The sequence below is a fragment of the Mobula birostris genome, chromosome 1 (assembly GCF_030028105.1).
Source record: "Mobula birostris isolate sMobBir1 chromosome 1, sMobBir1.hap1, whole genome shotgun sequence".
Classification (NCBI taxonomy): Eukaryota; Metazoa; Chordata; class Chondrichthyes; order Myliobatiformes; family Myliobatidae; genus Mobula; species Mobula birostris.
Window position 1 is genome coordinate 74,905,379 of NC_092370.1, and position 14,714 is coordinate 74,920,092.

At 46.6% G+C, this 14,714-nt stretch overlaps 1 protein-coding gene across 1 annotated transcript in view; it reads left to right on the forward strand.

Moving 5' to 3' along the window:
* Nucleotides 1–8,592: 8,592 nt before the first annotated feature.
* The window catches only part of LOC140197283 (acid-sensing ion channel 1-like), a 69,489-nt gene continuing 63,367 nt past the window's right edge, over nt 8,593–14,714 (forward strand). The window contains exon 1 of the mRNA XM_072257216.1: nt 8,593–8,704. Coding sequence (XP_072113317.1) covers nt 8,672–8,704 — 33 coding nt within the window. The 5' untranslated portion in view covers nt 8,593–8,671. The remainder of the gene's footprint in view (nt 8,705–14,714) is intronic.

The window sequence follows — 14,714 nt, forward strand, 5'->3', positions numbered from 1 at the left end:
ACATAAGACTCACTGGTCTATAATTCCCAGGAACCTTTGTTGAACACAGAAATAAAAATTTGCACCCTCCAATTTTCTGGTGCTACTCCTATGGTCAGTAAGGATGTGAAGGTTATAGCCAAAGGCACAGCAATCTCTTCTCTTACTTCCCTTAGTAACTGGGGTATATTCACTCTGGCCCCGGATGATTTGTCTATCGTAATTTTTTTTTCCAGTGCATCCTCTTTTTTAACATTGATATGTTCAGCATATTAGCCTGTTCTACACTGTCCTTGAATTCGTAAATATCCATTGCACTGGTGAATACTGAGGCAAAGTATTTATTAAGGACCTTCCCTATCTCCTCTGACTCCATGCTCTTTTCTTTTTTTTATCCTAGATTAGTTCTACCCTCACTCTAGTCAATCTCTTATTCTTGTAGAATGCCTAGGCATTTTCCTTAATCCTACTTGCCAAGGGTTTCTCATGTCAGCTTTTAGCTTTCCTAGTCCCTACCAGTACTGTGCCTCAGTCTATAGAGTGACAGACCTATCCATTCCTGTACTATACCCTGGTGTTATGCAGCGACAGATTGGACCGCACTGTTACTGAAACTCAGTGTCTAGTGACAGACCTGTCCCCCTGGTACTGTACCCTAGTGACAGACTTGCCGCCAATGGTACTATACCAGCTGTTATATACTGACAAACCCATCCCCACCAGTTCTGTTATGCAGCAACAGACCCATCCCCACTGGTACTGTATCCCAGTGAAAACGGTACCCCGGTGTTATACAGTGAGAGAACAGTATCTACCTGTACTTTTGACTTGGAGACTGCCATTTTCAGATAACTAATTTTTCCTGTTTGCATGACCGGTCTTTGTTCCCTGCAGGGAATGACCGTGTTGGGTCTCCAGTTGATGATCTGCAGTGAGAAATAGTAAGTAAAATCAGTAGTGGCAACATTGCTGGAAACACTCAGCAGGCCAGGCAGCATCTATAGAGAGAGAGAGAAACAGTTTGGCTCTTAGAAACTGTGGATGCTGCAATCTGGAGTGATACACAATCTGCTGGAGGAACAGTGCATTAAGGAGCATCTGAAGGGATGGGGACAGGAAATGTGAGGACACAGCAGTTGCTGGAAATCCCCAGAGGTCCAGCAGCATCTGTGGGAAGGGAAAGACTGAGTCAGTGGCATCAGAACTGGTGTTTTGGTGTCGTCGAGTCGTACAGCTCAGGAACAGGCCTTACAGCCCACCCTGTCCATGCTAACTACCTCATTATTCCTTTTTATGCACTATATATGTAATTTATAATTTGTAGTTATTTTATGCCTTTGCCCTGTACTGCTGCTGCAAAACAATAAAATTTATATTATACAAGATGACGACACTAAACATGATTCTGATTTTGAAGTACCCATCCATATTAATCCCTTTTACCAATACCTGGTTTGTAAGTATCCTAGACACCTTCATCGCTGTTTATCTATAAGTGCTTATTTTTATGGATCTATGAACTTGTATACCAAAGTCCCTCTATTCCTCAATAGGTTCGAGGACCCTACCGTTCATGTTGTATGTTTTTTCCTTAAAGCACTAGATCCTTTTTTTAAAATAAGTATTTTGTTAACTTGTCAAAAAACTCAATCAAATCACTCAAACAAGAGAAATTTCTGTGAATGCCAGAAATCCAAGCAACACACACAAACTGCTGGAGGAACTCAGTAGACCAGGCAGCGTCTTGCAAAAGAGGACAGTTGTTGTTTCGGGCCGAAACTCTTAGGCAGGACCGTTCAGTCCTACTGAAGGGTTTTGGCCCGAAACATCAACTGTCAGTATTTTGTGTGTGTTGCTCAAGTCACTCAAACATAGTCTCTTCCACCCCAACAAAATAGTGTTGACCATCTATGACTTTTCCATACCTTTCTAACCGGATTAATCCTGCTTCTTAGAAATATTTACAATGACTTTACAGTGACATCAGATTCACTGGCGGGTAATTATATGGCTTTTTGCTGCTGCCCTCAAATAAAGGTGCCGCATATTCAGTCCTTCAGTCATCTAGCACCTCCCTGCAGTTAATGATGATTTAAAGTGTTTACTAAAACATTTAATACCTATATAACACTAACAAACTTTAGAATATCTGTGAAGTTTGCAAGTACAGTCCTTTTCTCCTTAGTGAATACAGATGAGAAGCATTCATTTCAAACCTCACCCATATCCTCTGGTACAACACACACAGCTCCTTTGGTCCCTACGGGCTCCACTCCTTCTCTGGTTAGGTTACCGTCTTGCTCTTAGTATACTTGTAAATTATCTTGGAATTTTCCTTAATCTTGTTTGCCAGTGATAATTTGTCCCTCATTGCCCTCCTAATTTCTTCATTAGTTACTTCCTTGCACACACTACAATTCTGAAGAGCCTGAATTGTTTCCAGTACTCTCACCCTGCCATGTGCTTCCCTTTATTAACTCTTGACATCCAAAATTCCCTTCAATGGCTTTCCTTGCCTTTGGCCCTGAATTCTGGCTGCTTACTTTTAAAAGACTCCAGCATGCCAGATGTAGACTTGACTGCAGGTTGCTGCTCCCAGTCTATTTGCCAGTTCCTGGTTTTAATGCTGAAATCAGCCTACCTTCATTTCCAGACAACCTTTCTCTAGTTCCGACACTACCTTGAAACTTATATATTTTTTCCCCAAAATTCTCACGCACAGATACTTCCAATACTCACTCAGCTTCATTCCCTGGAACTGCCCCTTCTTCATGGACTTGCTCAAACCCCTCTCCTGGAAGTACAGTACTTCAAAAATACCATCACCTTTTCCTCTTGCTTTTAATATTTTAAACTGCCTTGGGGCTTGCTCTCGCAAACACGAGGAAATCTGCAGATGATGGAAATTCAAGAAACACACACAAAAAATGCTGGTGAACGCAGCAGGTCAGGCAGCATCTATAGGAAGAGATACAGTCAACGTTTCGGACTTCGTCAGGACTGACGAAGGGTCTTGGCCCGAAACGTCGACTGTACCTCTTCCTATAGATGCTGCCTGGTCTGTTGTGCTCACCAGCATTTTTTGTGTGTGCGGCTTTCTCTGTATTCTTGTCTGTCACTGGTAATTTTGGGCTCCTCTGCAACTTCTGAATTTCCCTTCATGTATCCTCTGCAATTTCTTACGATTATGAGCATATTACTGAGCATATCAACATCCCCTGTTAATGTTGGGAAGATCCACAGTTACCCCCTCACCCCCCTTTCTTCCCCACCTTTCACCCCCCCTCTCCCCTCCTCTCTCTCCCCTCCTCTCTCTCCCCTCCTCTCTCTCCCCTCCTCTCTCCCCCTCCCCTCTCCCCGTCCCCCCTCTCCCCCTTCTCCCCCTCCCCTCTCCCCTCTCCCCCTTCCTCCCCCACCCCTCCTCTCTCACCCCCCTCCTTTCTCCCCCCCAAACACGCAATCTCCCACCAAACCAGAACCCTCTTCCAGCCCTTTCTTCTCCCCCCTCCCTCTGTCTATGAAAGTCTCTGGCTGGCTGTAACCTGAGCCCAGGCTGGCCCACAGGGACAGCTCGCGCGCGCTCTCTCTCTCTCTCTCTCTCTCTCTCTCTCTCTCCCTCTCCCTCCCTCTCTCTGCTGTTGTCAGTGTGAGCCCATAGTAAGACATTTCCTTGTCAGGGACGGAGCTTAACTCTCTGCGGGCAGCAGGATGGGACTGCCGGAGGAAGGGAGGAAGCCATCAGACATCACCGTCTTTGCGGAAGGTAGCACGCTACATGGCGTGAGCCACATCTTCCTGCCGGGCGGTGTGACCCTGCGCCGGTTGCTGTGGCTGCTCGCCTTCCTGCTGTCACTGGCCTCCTTCCTTTACCAGGTGGCCGACCGTGTGGACTACTATATCCAGTACCACCATGTCACCACCCTGGACGAGTTGGACAGCTCCAACATGGTGTTCCCCGCCATCACCCTCTGCAATCAGAACAGCTTCCGCAAGTCTCGCCTAGACCAGAACGATGTGTACTGGCTGGGCTCCTTGCTGGGGGTCCAGCCATCTGACTTCTCTGCTTTCCTGCAAGCCATCGGGCAGGACTCCGACCTGTCCCGCTTCCTCCCCACCAGGACGTATGACATGACCGAGCTCTTCGACCGGGCAGGACACGACATTTCTGATATGCTGCTCGACTGCAAGTACCGCGGTGAAGAGTGCACAGTCGAGGATTTCACCACAGTGAGTTAGCGGGGTGGGGGGGGGGGCACATCACAGGCGGATCTTTCCACAGTTGCCCTGCCCTCCTGTCCTGAGGGGTGGGTATAGTGTGAACTACTGTCAGATCCAGGGGCACAGACCTCCAGTCTTGCGGGTTTGATGGATTGGTGCTCTGGAGTTGGGATAAGGGCCATCTATAGTATTATGGTCTCTTCCTCTGCCAGAGAGGAGCTGAGACCCATGAGAAATAGGAACAGAATTAGACCATTCATCCTATTGAATCTCTTCTGCCATTCGATCATAGCATATTTATTTTCCCTCTCAAACCCATTCCTGCCTTCTCCCTGTACCCTTATCAACTTCTGCTTTAAATATACCCAATAACTTAGCCTTTACAGCCATCTGTGGCAATGTATTCCACAGATTCACCACCCTCTAGCTCAAGAAATTTGTCATCATTTCTGTTCTAAAGGGGCATCTTTGTAATCTGGGGCTGTGTCCTCTGGCCCTGGACTCTCCTGTGACTGGAAACTACTTCTCCACTCTACCTAGGCCTTTCAGTGTTCAGTAAGTTTCAATGAGATCTTCCTTCATTTTTAAACACCTTTGAGTACAGGCCCAGAGCCATCAAAAGCCCCTCATATGTTAACCCTTTCATTCCCAGAATCATTCTCATAAACCTCCTCCGGACGCTCTCCAATGCCAACGTAACCTTTCTTAGATAAGGAGCCCAAAACTGCTGACAATATTGCAAGTAAGACCTCACCAGTGCCTTCTAAAGCATCAGCATTATATTCTAGTCCTCTGGAGATGAATGCTAACATTGCATTCGCTGTCCCTTACTACTGACTCAATCTGCAAGTTAACCTTTAGGGAATCATGCACTAGGACTTCCAAGTCTCCTCGCAGCTCTGATTTCTGAATTTACCTTTATTCCTTTTACTACCCCAGTGCGGACAGTGAATTCGGCAAAGGCAAATACCCTGATGTGACTGTAGGCCGTGATGGGTTGGGTTGCCAATTAGTACTGATGTGGATAATGAGGAGGATTGTCTTGGGTTACAATCTGTGCTGAGAAATGAAATGTAATCCCGATGTGAGAGGTGATGCACCTTGGCAGGACTTGCACAGTGGGTGCTATAGAAGGGTATTTGAAGGTTAGAATAACTGATAGCCAAAGGGCCTATTTTTGTGCTGTTCATATGCTTTGTGACATCCTGGCTATGAGTAAGCATTCACTAGTGCATCTCTGGGTGGCTGTTCCCATTTCCTAACCCTCGTTGAGTTGAAACAGGTTCAGGGAAGACATCATTGAGACCTTTGCAACTGTGGGATCAGAGGTAGGAGGATTATGGTTGAAGTGGAGGGGAGGGAGGGTGAAGGCAACCAGTAGAGGGAATCAGAGGATGATCTGAAGGAGTGGGGGCTAATGGTTTTCTGGGATCTGTGACCTGCTCCCTGGAAGGGTTGATTCAATGGAAACTTGGAAAGAGGGAAAGAATGGGAGAGGGAATTTGTGGGGTAGAGAATCTGTCTGTCAGTGAGACAGTACTAGGTGATGGGTGAAGGGGACATCTGTCATGAGACTCAATGAGCATGGGGTTCGGAAGGGAATGGTTGAGTGTTTGTTTGCAGGGTGGTGATGGAGAGGGTCTGGGGGAATGTAACTGAGCAAATCTGTGAAGGACAGGAGAGTAGATCGATATAGCAAATTCATTCTGTGGTTACATGCTTCTGTGTGTATGTGCATCTGTGTGTGAGAGAGAACCTATGTGAGTATCCCAGTGTCATACCCTGTAAACTATGTGTGAGTGTGTGTAAGTCAAATCCTCTGAGTGTACCCTGTGTGTGGCAGTTTGCAGACTGGATGGTAAACTCACTGATGATGAGATCTGTTTGGGAATTGGGAACTAGTGGGACCCACTGATGGATTTGAAGAAAGAGGTATTGCCACATCAGAGGTTATTCTGAACAATAAAAGCCAATGACGTCAGAGGTACTGTGATGTTTGTACGAAGGACTGAGTGGTGAACAGGAGACGGGCTATAAATGGGTTGTTTGCTGGTTGGTAAGATGTGATGAATGGTGTGTCACAGAGGGATCTGGATACTCCAGTGCAAGATCCACAAAATGTGAAGCGTAGGTTTAGCGAGTATTTAGGAAAATTAACAGGATGTAATTGTTTAATTGAAATTGGTTTATTATTGTCACGTGTACCAAAGTACAGTGAGAATAATTTGTTTGCATGCTGTCTGGACAGATCATTCCATACGTAAAGAAAAATGACAGAATGTAGTGTCACAGTTACAGAGAAATGCAGTGCAGGCAAACAATGTGCAAGGGCCACAATGAGATAGATTGAGATATCAAGTGTTCATCCTTACTGAGCAAGAGCTCTGTTCAATAGTCTTACAACAGTGGGATGTATACTGTATTTGGGCCTAGTGGTGTGTGCTTTTAGGCTTTTATATCTTATGCCCAGTGGGCGACAGGAGGGGGAGGAGGAGAGAGAATGTCTGTAGTGGGTTGGGGTCTTTAGTTATGCTGGCCACTTTACAGAGTCCATGGAGGGGAGGCTGGTTTCCTTAATGTGCTGGGCTGTGGATAGTTTCAGGCCGAACCCAGAGAATTGTAAACAAAAGTAGGGAGGATATGCTTCAGTTATATGGAGCATTGGTGAGACCAGATCTGGCATTTGAAGTACAGGATTGGGCTCCTTCTCTGGAAAAAAAAAGGGGATTTAAATTCACTGGGAGCAGTTGGGAGAAGGTTTCCTATACTGGACACTGAGTTATGGGGGAAGGTTGGACAGATTGTGCTTGTAAGTGTTGGAGTTTAGTGCATAAGAAATAGGAGCAGGACTAGGCCATCTGGCCCGTCTAGCCTGCTTTGCCAGTCAATAAGATCATGGTTGATCTGGCCATAGACTCATCTTCACCTACCTGCCTTTTCCCCATAACCCTTAATTCCCTCACTATGCAATAATCTATCCAACCTTGTCTTAAATATATTTTCTGAGGTAGCCTCCACTGCTTCATTGGGCAGAGAATTCCACAGATTCACCACTCTTTGAGAAAAGCAGTTCCTCATCTCCGTCCTACATCTACTCCCCGAATCTTGAGGCTATGTCCCCTAGTTCTAGTCTCACCTATCAGAGGAAACAACGTTCCTGTCTCTACCTTATCTATCCCATGCATAATTTTATGTTTCTGTAAGATTTCCTCTCATTCTTCTGAATTCCAGTGAGTACAGTAGTGAGGGACAGGAATTCTGACTGAGTGGGACTGACAAGGTGGGTTAGGGGAGAATCTAGGACTGGCTTAACGATCAATTTGCGACATTGTGAGTTGAGTGTGAAGAGCCTCTGGAACTCTCTTCAAGAGTGGTGGAAGCAGCGTCTCTGGGTGTATTTAATGCAGAGCGAGAAACTTGATAAGCAAGGAGTGAAAAGGGATTGTGAGATGATGTTACAATCAGATTAGCCAATATCATTGGATAGGCAGCTGGCTTGAGGGGCCGAATGGCCTATTTCTCTTAGCTGTGTTGGTGAACCCACAGTGCTGCCTCTCCAGCAGAGTATAGCTCAGGTATTTGTCCGGGCTGGATGACTGATGTCCAATGATCATTTCACTTATGGTTGTAGCACACTAAGTGAAATGATGGGGCTTTGTGGGGGAGGGGAGGTGGTTTTGTTTGATTCCACTGACTGGGTTCCCCACGGCTCCAAGATGTCACTCAGTCAAATGATGCTCATCTCTGACAGATTTCAACACATAAGCTGACATGAACACAGAGGGTCACAAGCAAACACTCACACTTATAGAGACTCTCATGTATGCAGAAGCTACACAGACCTAGAAAAATATGTATATGTATTTTAATACAATCACAGAGAAACACAAGTGTATATAGACACACCGTAGACACAGTTAAAAAGACACGCACACTCACACAGGCACAGAGAGAGGGACACACACTCACACCCCCCCCCCACAGAGAGAATCAATCTCTCCCCTCCCCTGTCCCCCCCCCCCCCCCCGGATGAGTGCAGACGACCTTGCTTTGCCTTTTCCTCTCTGATTTCTGACTCCGGTCAATGGTCAGGCTTTAGTTTCTATCTCCAGCCTCTCAAAGAGCTTTGGGCTGTATCAGATTTGGAAACCTGAGAGTCCCCGCGGCTACTGTCTATTGAAATACAGAGTGATTCCTGCTGATTAATAACTGAGAGGGGGAGGGTCGGGAGTGGTGGGAAGGGTCATTCAGCAAGAGCAAGCAGTGAATTCAGTTTAGATTTGCATTACAGGACTGATGGGAGTGGTGCAGAAGAGACAGTGGCTGGTAGCCACCCACGGCACCTACCCCAGGTAACCCGGGCAAACTCTCTACCCATCCCCATTATACCTGGGGTCCCAATAACTTCAACCTCTCACTGGCTCTGAGCAAGGCTCAGAGAAAACCTGGATATGCCACCCCGATTCCACCCTGGATGGCACGGAGCAAGGGCAGCTGGAGTGAACAGGTGGGTGGTGTGTGTAGTCAGCGTGCCGTCAGCTTCAAGCAAAAGTCTTGTTATCCAGCCTGTTGGAAATGTAATGGACACAGTAAATGGCAGGACCCTTAATAGCGCTGATTTGCAGAGGGGTCTTGAGATTCAAGGCCATAACTCTATGAAAGTAGCAAAACAGGTAGATAGGGTTCAAAGTAATTTTTATTATCAAGGAGTGTGTGTGTGTGTGTGTGTGTGTGTGTATAAATCATAGAACAGTAGAGCACAATACAGGCCCTTTGGCCCAAAACGTTGTGCCGACCTTTTAACCTACTGCAAGATTATCTCACCCTTCCCTCCCACATAGCCCTCCATTTCTCTTTCATCCATGTGCCTAACCAAAACTCTCTTAAATGTCCTTAATGATCTGCCCCTACTCGTGAATGTATGTTACCCCCATATGCTACTTTAAGATTCTTTTCTTGCAGGTATTTACAGGGGGAAAAAGAAATACAATAAAATTTTACAAAAAACTATATGTGAGCAGACAAAAGCTGACAAATACCAATGAGGAAAAGAAGACAGACTGTGCAATGAAAAATAACACCGAGAACATAAGTTGTAAAGAAACCTTGTGACTGAGTCTGTTGGTCATATGATTGGTTCAGAGTCGTGATGGTTGAAGTTATCCATGCCGATTCAGGAGCCTAATGTTTGTAGGATAATAACTGTTCCTGACCCTGGTGATGGTAGTAGGGCGAAGCAGGCACGGCCTGTGTTGTGGTAGGCCCTGGTGATGGATGCTACTTTGTTGTGGCAGCACTCCACACCCAATAGTGAAGACAGCTTTGCCTATGATGGACTGGCCTGTATCCACCATTTTCTGTAGCCGGTTTGTTTTGGAAAAGGTTTATGAAGGTGAAAAAGTGCATGCTTGTCTTCATCGGTAGGGGCTTCGAGTATAAGAGTCAGGAAGTTACGTTGCAGTTGTATACAACTTTGATTAGGCCACACATGGGGTATCTTGTACAGTTTTGGTTGCCCCATTACAGGAAGGATGTGGAGGCTTTGGAGAGGGTGCAGAAGAGGTTCACCAGGATGCTGCCTGGATTAGAGGGCATGTACTATAAGGAGAGGTTGGACAACTCGGCTTGTTTCTCTGGAGTGTCAGAGGCTGAGGGGAGACCAGATAGAAGTTTGTAAAGTTATGAGAGGCATAGAGTAAACAGTCAGAATCTTTTTCTCAGTGTGGAAATGTCTAACCCTAGAGGACTTGCTTTTAGGGTGAAAGAAAAGTTTAAAGGAGATGTGTGGGGCAAGTTGTTTTTACACCGTATAGTGGTTGCCTGAAATGGGCTATCGGTGGTGGAGGCAGCTATGATAATGGTGTTTACTATCACTGACATATCTCATGAAATTTGTAGCTTTGCAACAGAAGTACAGTGTAAGACCCAAGTTACTATTCGTCGTAGGTCGCATCTGGAATTTCCACTTGGCAAATGATTTCCCTCCACGCTGCTCTGACATATTGGGAAATATGTACGTGGTAGATACAGCTGTGGTTTGCCTTTGCCTTCTGCCGGGTGAGCTTAAAGAGATCACCACCTCTTGTAGTGGATGACCAGGACGTCTAAGTGCCTTGTTGTGCTCTTAGCGCTCCACAACGCCTGCTGGCCTGCCTCCTTGACCGTTGAACCATTAATCGGTCTCTTCTGCTCAATCTGCCAGGGCCAGACTTCACACGCTGGGATAGGCAGATCCCCTACCTCACCGAGGGTCGAAGACCCGTCGGCTACCCTCACCTGGATTGGCCCGCCTGCCCAGACGGTTTACCGGGGTGTGGCCATTGCGTGTGTTACAGCTACTTGGAGCCACAGTGAGAGCTGAGTGCTAGGTAGGGACCAAAGGTGGGCGAGCTGCCCTGAAAAGGGCACGGCAGGCCCCCCCCACCAGAGGTGCTACCCCTCCCTAGACACCCCAGACACCCCCAAGTTACTATAAGTTACAAAAAATACTGCAAAACATGAATAACGAGGTAGTGTTCTTGGGTTTATGGCCCATTCAGATATCTGATAGTGCAGGGGAATAAGCTGTTCTTAAAATGTTGAGCGTGGGTCTTCAGGCTTCTGTACCTCCTTCCTTATGGTAGTAATGAGAAGAAAGCATGTCCCAGATGGTGAGAGTCCTTAGTGACAGATGCTGCCTTTTTTCAGGCACTGCCTCATGAAGGTGCCTTCCCTCGATGATGGGGAAAGCTGTGTCCGTGATGGAGTTGGATGTGTCTCCAACGCTCTGCAGCCTCTTGTGACCCTATGCATCAGAGCCTCCAGGTGGTGATGCCGCCATTCAGAATGCTCTCCACTGTGTATCTGTATTAATTTGGTGACATACTAAATCTCAACCTCCTAATGAAGTAAAGGTGCTGGAGTACCTTCTTCACGATTGCATCAATATATTGGGCCAAGGAGAGATCCTCTGAGATGTTGATGTCCAGGAATTTGAAGCTGCTCACCCTTTCCACCCCAACCCTCGGACTGCTGTGTGTTATCCCGACTTCCATTCTGGAAGTCCACAATCAATTCCTCGATCTTGCTGAGTTGAGAGTGGGTTGTTGCAGCACCACTCATCGAGCCAATCAGTTACACTCCTGTATTTCTCCTTGGTGCCATCTGACATTCTGCCCACAACAGTGGTGTCATTGGAGAATTTATAGTTGGTGTTTGAGCTGTGCTTAACAGTCATGAGTGTAAAAAGAGTAGAGTAGTGGGCTAAGCACATATCCTTGAGGTTGTTCGTCCATCGTTGATGTCGATGAGGACCTCAACACCATTATGATGATGATGGTGTCGAGACTAGCGCGTGATTTGGATTTAAGTGAGGGAGAGTTGCGCAGCGTCAGCCTCACTCTCTCTTCCCAATTCCCATCTGGATCCAGTGGCAAGACAGCGTCTAGACGGCTGGAGATGGGACTAGGCGCAGTGGATGACCAGGACGTCTTCTGTGTCTTGTCCTGCTCGACACGTTCCACGACGCTTGCAGAGACCGCCTTCTTGACCGTTGGACCTTCCATTGGTCTCGTCCGCTCAATCCGCCGGAGTCTGTCTTCACATGCTGGGATAGACAACTCCCTATCTCACCGAGGGTTTGAGACCCATCGGCTACCCTCACCTGGTTTAGCCAGCTTGTCGAAGCCATTGACTGGGGTGTGGCCGCTGTCGCATGCAAACAGCTACGGGGAGCCACAGGTGAGAGCTGAGTGCCAGGTGGGGACCAAAGGTGGACTAACCACCCTGAAAAGGACGCGACATGTTCCCCCACCAGAGGTGCTACCCCTCCCTGACACCCCATACACTCCTTGAGGTACACCTCTGTTGATTATCAGTGAGGAGTTGTTATCTGTACTGACTGTGGTCTACTGATGAGAACGTCAAGGATCTAGTTGCAGAGGGAGGTACATAGGTCCAGGGTTTGAAGCTTATTGATTAGTACTGAGGGGACGATGGTTTTGAAAACCTAGCTGTAATCGATAAACTTCAGCCTGACATATGTACTGTTGTTCTTCTGGTGCTCCAAAGCCAAGTCGAGAGCCAGAGAGATTGCATCCACTGTAGACTTGTTATGGCAGTAAACAAATTGCAGCAGGTCCAAGACCTTGCTCAGGCAGTAACTAATTTTAGTCATGACCAACCGCTTAAAGTCCATCACAGTAGATGTGAGTGCTACCGGGCGATTGTCACTGCGGCAGCTGACCTGCTCTTCTTGAGCACCGATATGATTGATGCCCTGTTGAAGCAGGTGGAAAACTCCTCCTGCAACAGTGAGAGATTCAAGGTGTCCTTGAACACTCGAGCCGGTTTACAATAGCCTGCCAGGTACACTATCAGGGAATGAAATCTTGCAAGAGGTCACCTACTTGAAGGATGTTGTTATGTCAGTCTTCAGGAGTGATCACACGGTTGCCAGATGCTGTAGATATTTGCATAGGCATATACCTTTAAAAACATATGTAAAAGGCATCGTGCTCATCAGTTAAGTATGAGTTTAAGAAGCTTTTATATAGAGACATAAATAAGCAGGAATGGATGGATGTGGACCTTGTGTGGGCAGGTGGGATTAGTTTTGTCTGACATGGTTGGTACCTACATGGTGGGCCATAGGGCCTGATCCTGTGCTATACTGTACTGTTCTATGTAATCACTATTGCACTGTTGGAAACTCATCAGTTCTAACTGTGTAGAGCAAGGTGTCAGGATAAGCTGTTTGAGTGAGACTGGTTAGTAGATATATTTTGACCTGGAGAGGGGGGAGAAATCTTAGAGTCAGAGTCATACAACACGGAAGCAGGTCCTGTGGCCAAACTGATCCAGTGAGCTAGTCCCCTCTGCCCCTATTTTGGCCCAGAGCCCTCTAAACCGTTGCTACCCATGTACTTATCTAGATGGAGTTTAAACATTGCTAATATGCCACCTCCACTGCTCTTTCTGGTAGCTCATTCCAAATACGCAGCACAATTTGCATGAAGAAGCTGCCCCTAATGCCTCTTTTAAATCTCCCACTTCTGATCTTAAACCTATGCCCTCTTGTTTTTAGCTCCTCTTCCTTGGGAAAACACTGTGCCTTCACCTTGTCTGTGCTCCTGATGATCTTGTGTATTAGTATTGGTTCATTATTATCACATGTACCGAGATTCACTGAAAAGCTTGTCTTGCATACTCTTTATACAGATTAAATCATTACACAGTGCATTGAGTTAAAACAAGAACAGTGCTGAATAAATTGTAAGAACTATGAACAGTGCTATGCAGGTAAATGATAAAAGTGTAAAATCATAACAAACCTGATTGTGAGGCGAAGCAACACACATCAAAGTTGCTGGTGAACGCAGCAGGCCAGGCAGCATCTGTAGGAAGAGGTGCAGTCGACGTTTCAGGCCGAGACCCTTCATCAGGACTAACCGAAGGAAGAGTTAGTAAGAGATTTGAAAGTGGGAGGGGGAGGAGGAGATCCAAAATAGTCCTGACGAAGGGTCTCGGCCTGAAACGTCGACTGCACCGCTTCCTACAGATGCTGCCTGGCCTGCTGCGTTCACCAGCAACTTTGATGTGTGTTGCTTGAATTTCCAGCATCTGCAGAATTCCTGTTGTGAGGCGAAGGGTCTGTCTTATCCTATCAGGAGGTCTGTTCAGGGGAACGGGAACGTCTGTTCAAGCGTCTGATAACAGTTTAACGGTTCACTTTATTGTCAAAGTATGCATGTACAATACAACTCTGATATTTGTCTACTCCAGATAGCCATGAAATACAGAAAGATCATGGGTGTTGAAAGAAAAGACATCAACTCCCCCACCCAACTGGCACAAAAAGAAACAAAACTCACAGACCCCAAAATCCTCCCCCTCGCCGACAGCATAAAAAAAAGCACAATAACAATCACCGACCCCTACCCATAGCAATCCCCGGCTCCCACCGGCCAATTATCCACAAGAAAGAAAACACTGAAAAACTGAAGGAAACCAATATAAAGTACCGTTCAATAATCATATAAATCTCAGAATGTGGGAAACGTCTTTTCACCTGCATAAGAGGGGAGCAGCCACATTAACTCAGTCCTTCTGTAAAGAGTGACTGCTGTCCCCCAGGGCTGAACATGCGGATACGGCTGCTGATAGTCTCTTGGGAGCCATCGCCGACGCCCCCCCCACCCCCTGCAATCACCTCGATGCTTCAATCTTCCTCGCCACTTTGAGATGGAGTTGCTCATGACTCCACTCCTCGTCCCAGGTCTTTTCCACAAGTCAGCTCGTGCTCTCGGACCTTTTCAGTGTATTCTCTGGTCTCTATGAAGCAGATCTCTGGTCACGGCACAGCTCTGGATCCTTCGATCGAGTTCCAAACTGTATGTCACACGCTCCAACAGTTTCCATACACAAGCAAGACAAAAAGAACAAGCAGGAGGCATAGAAAAAATGTAATAATTAGTTTGATTTGCGATCTGAAAGTTGTCGCCCGAGGAATCTTGACTGGAAGTGAACGAGAATCTGTC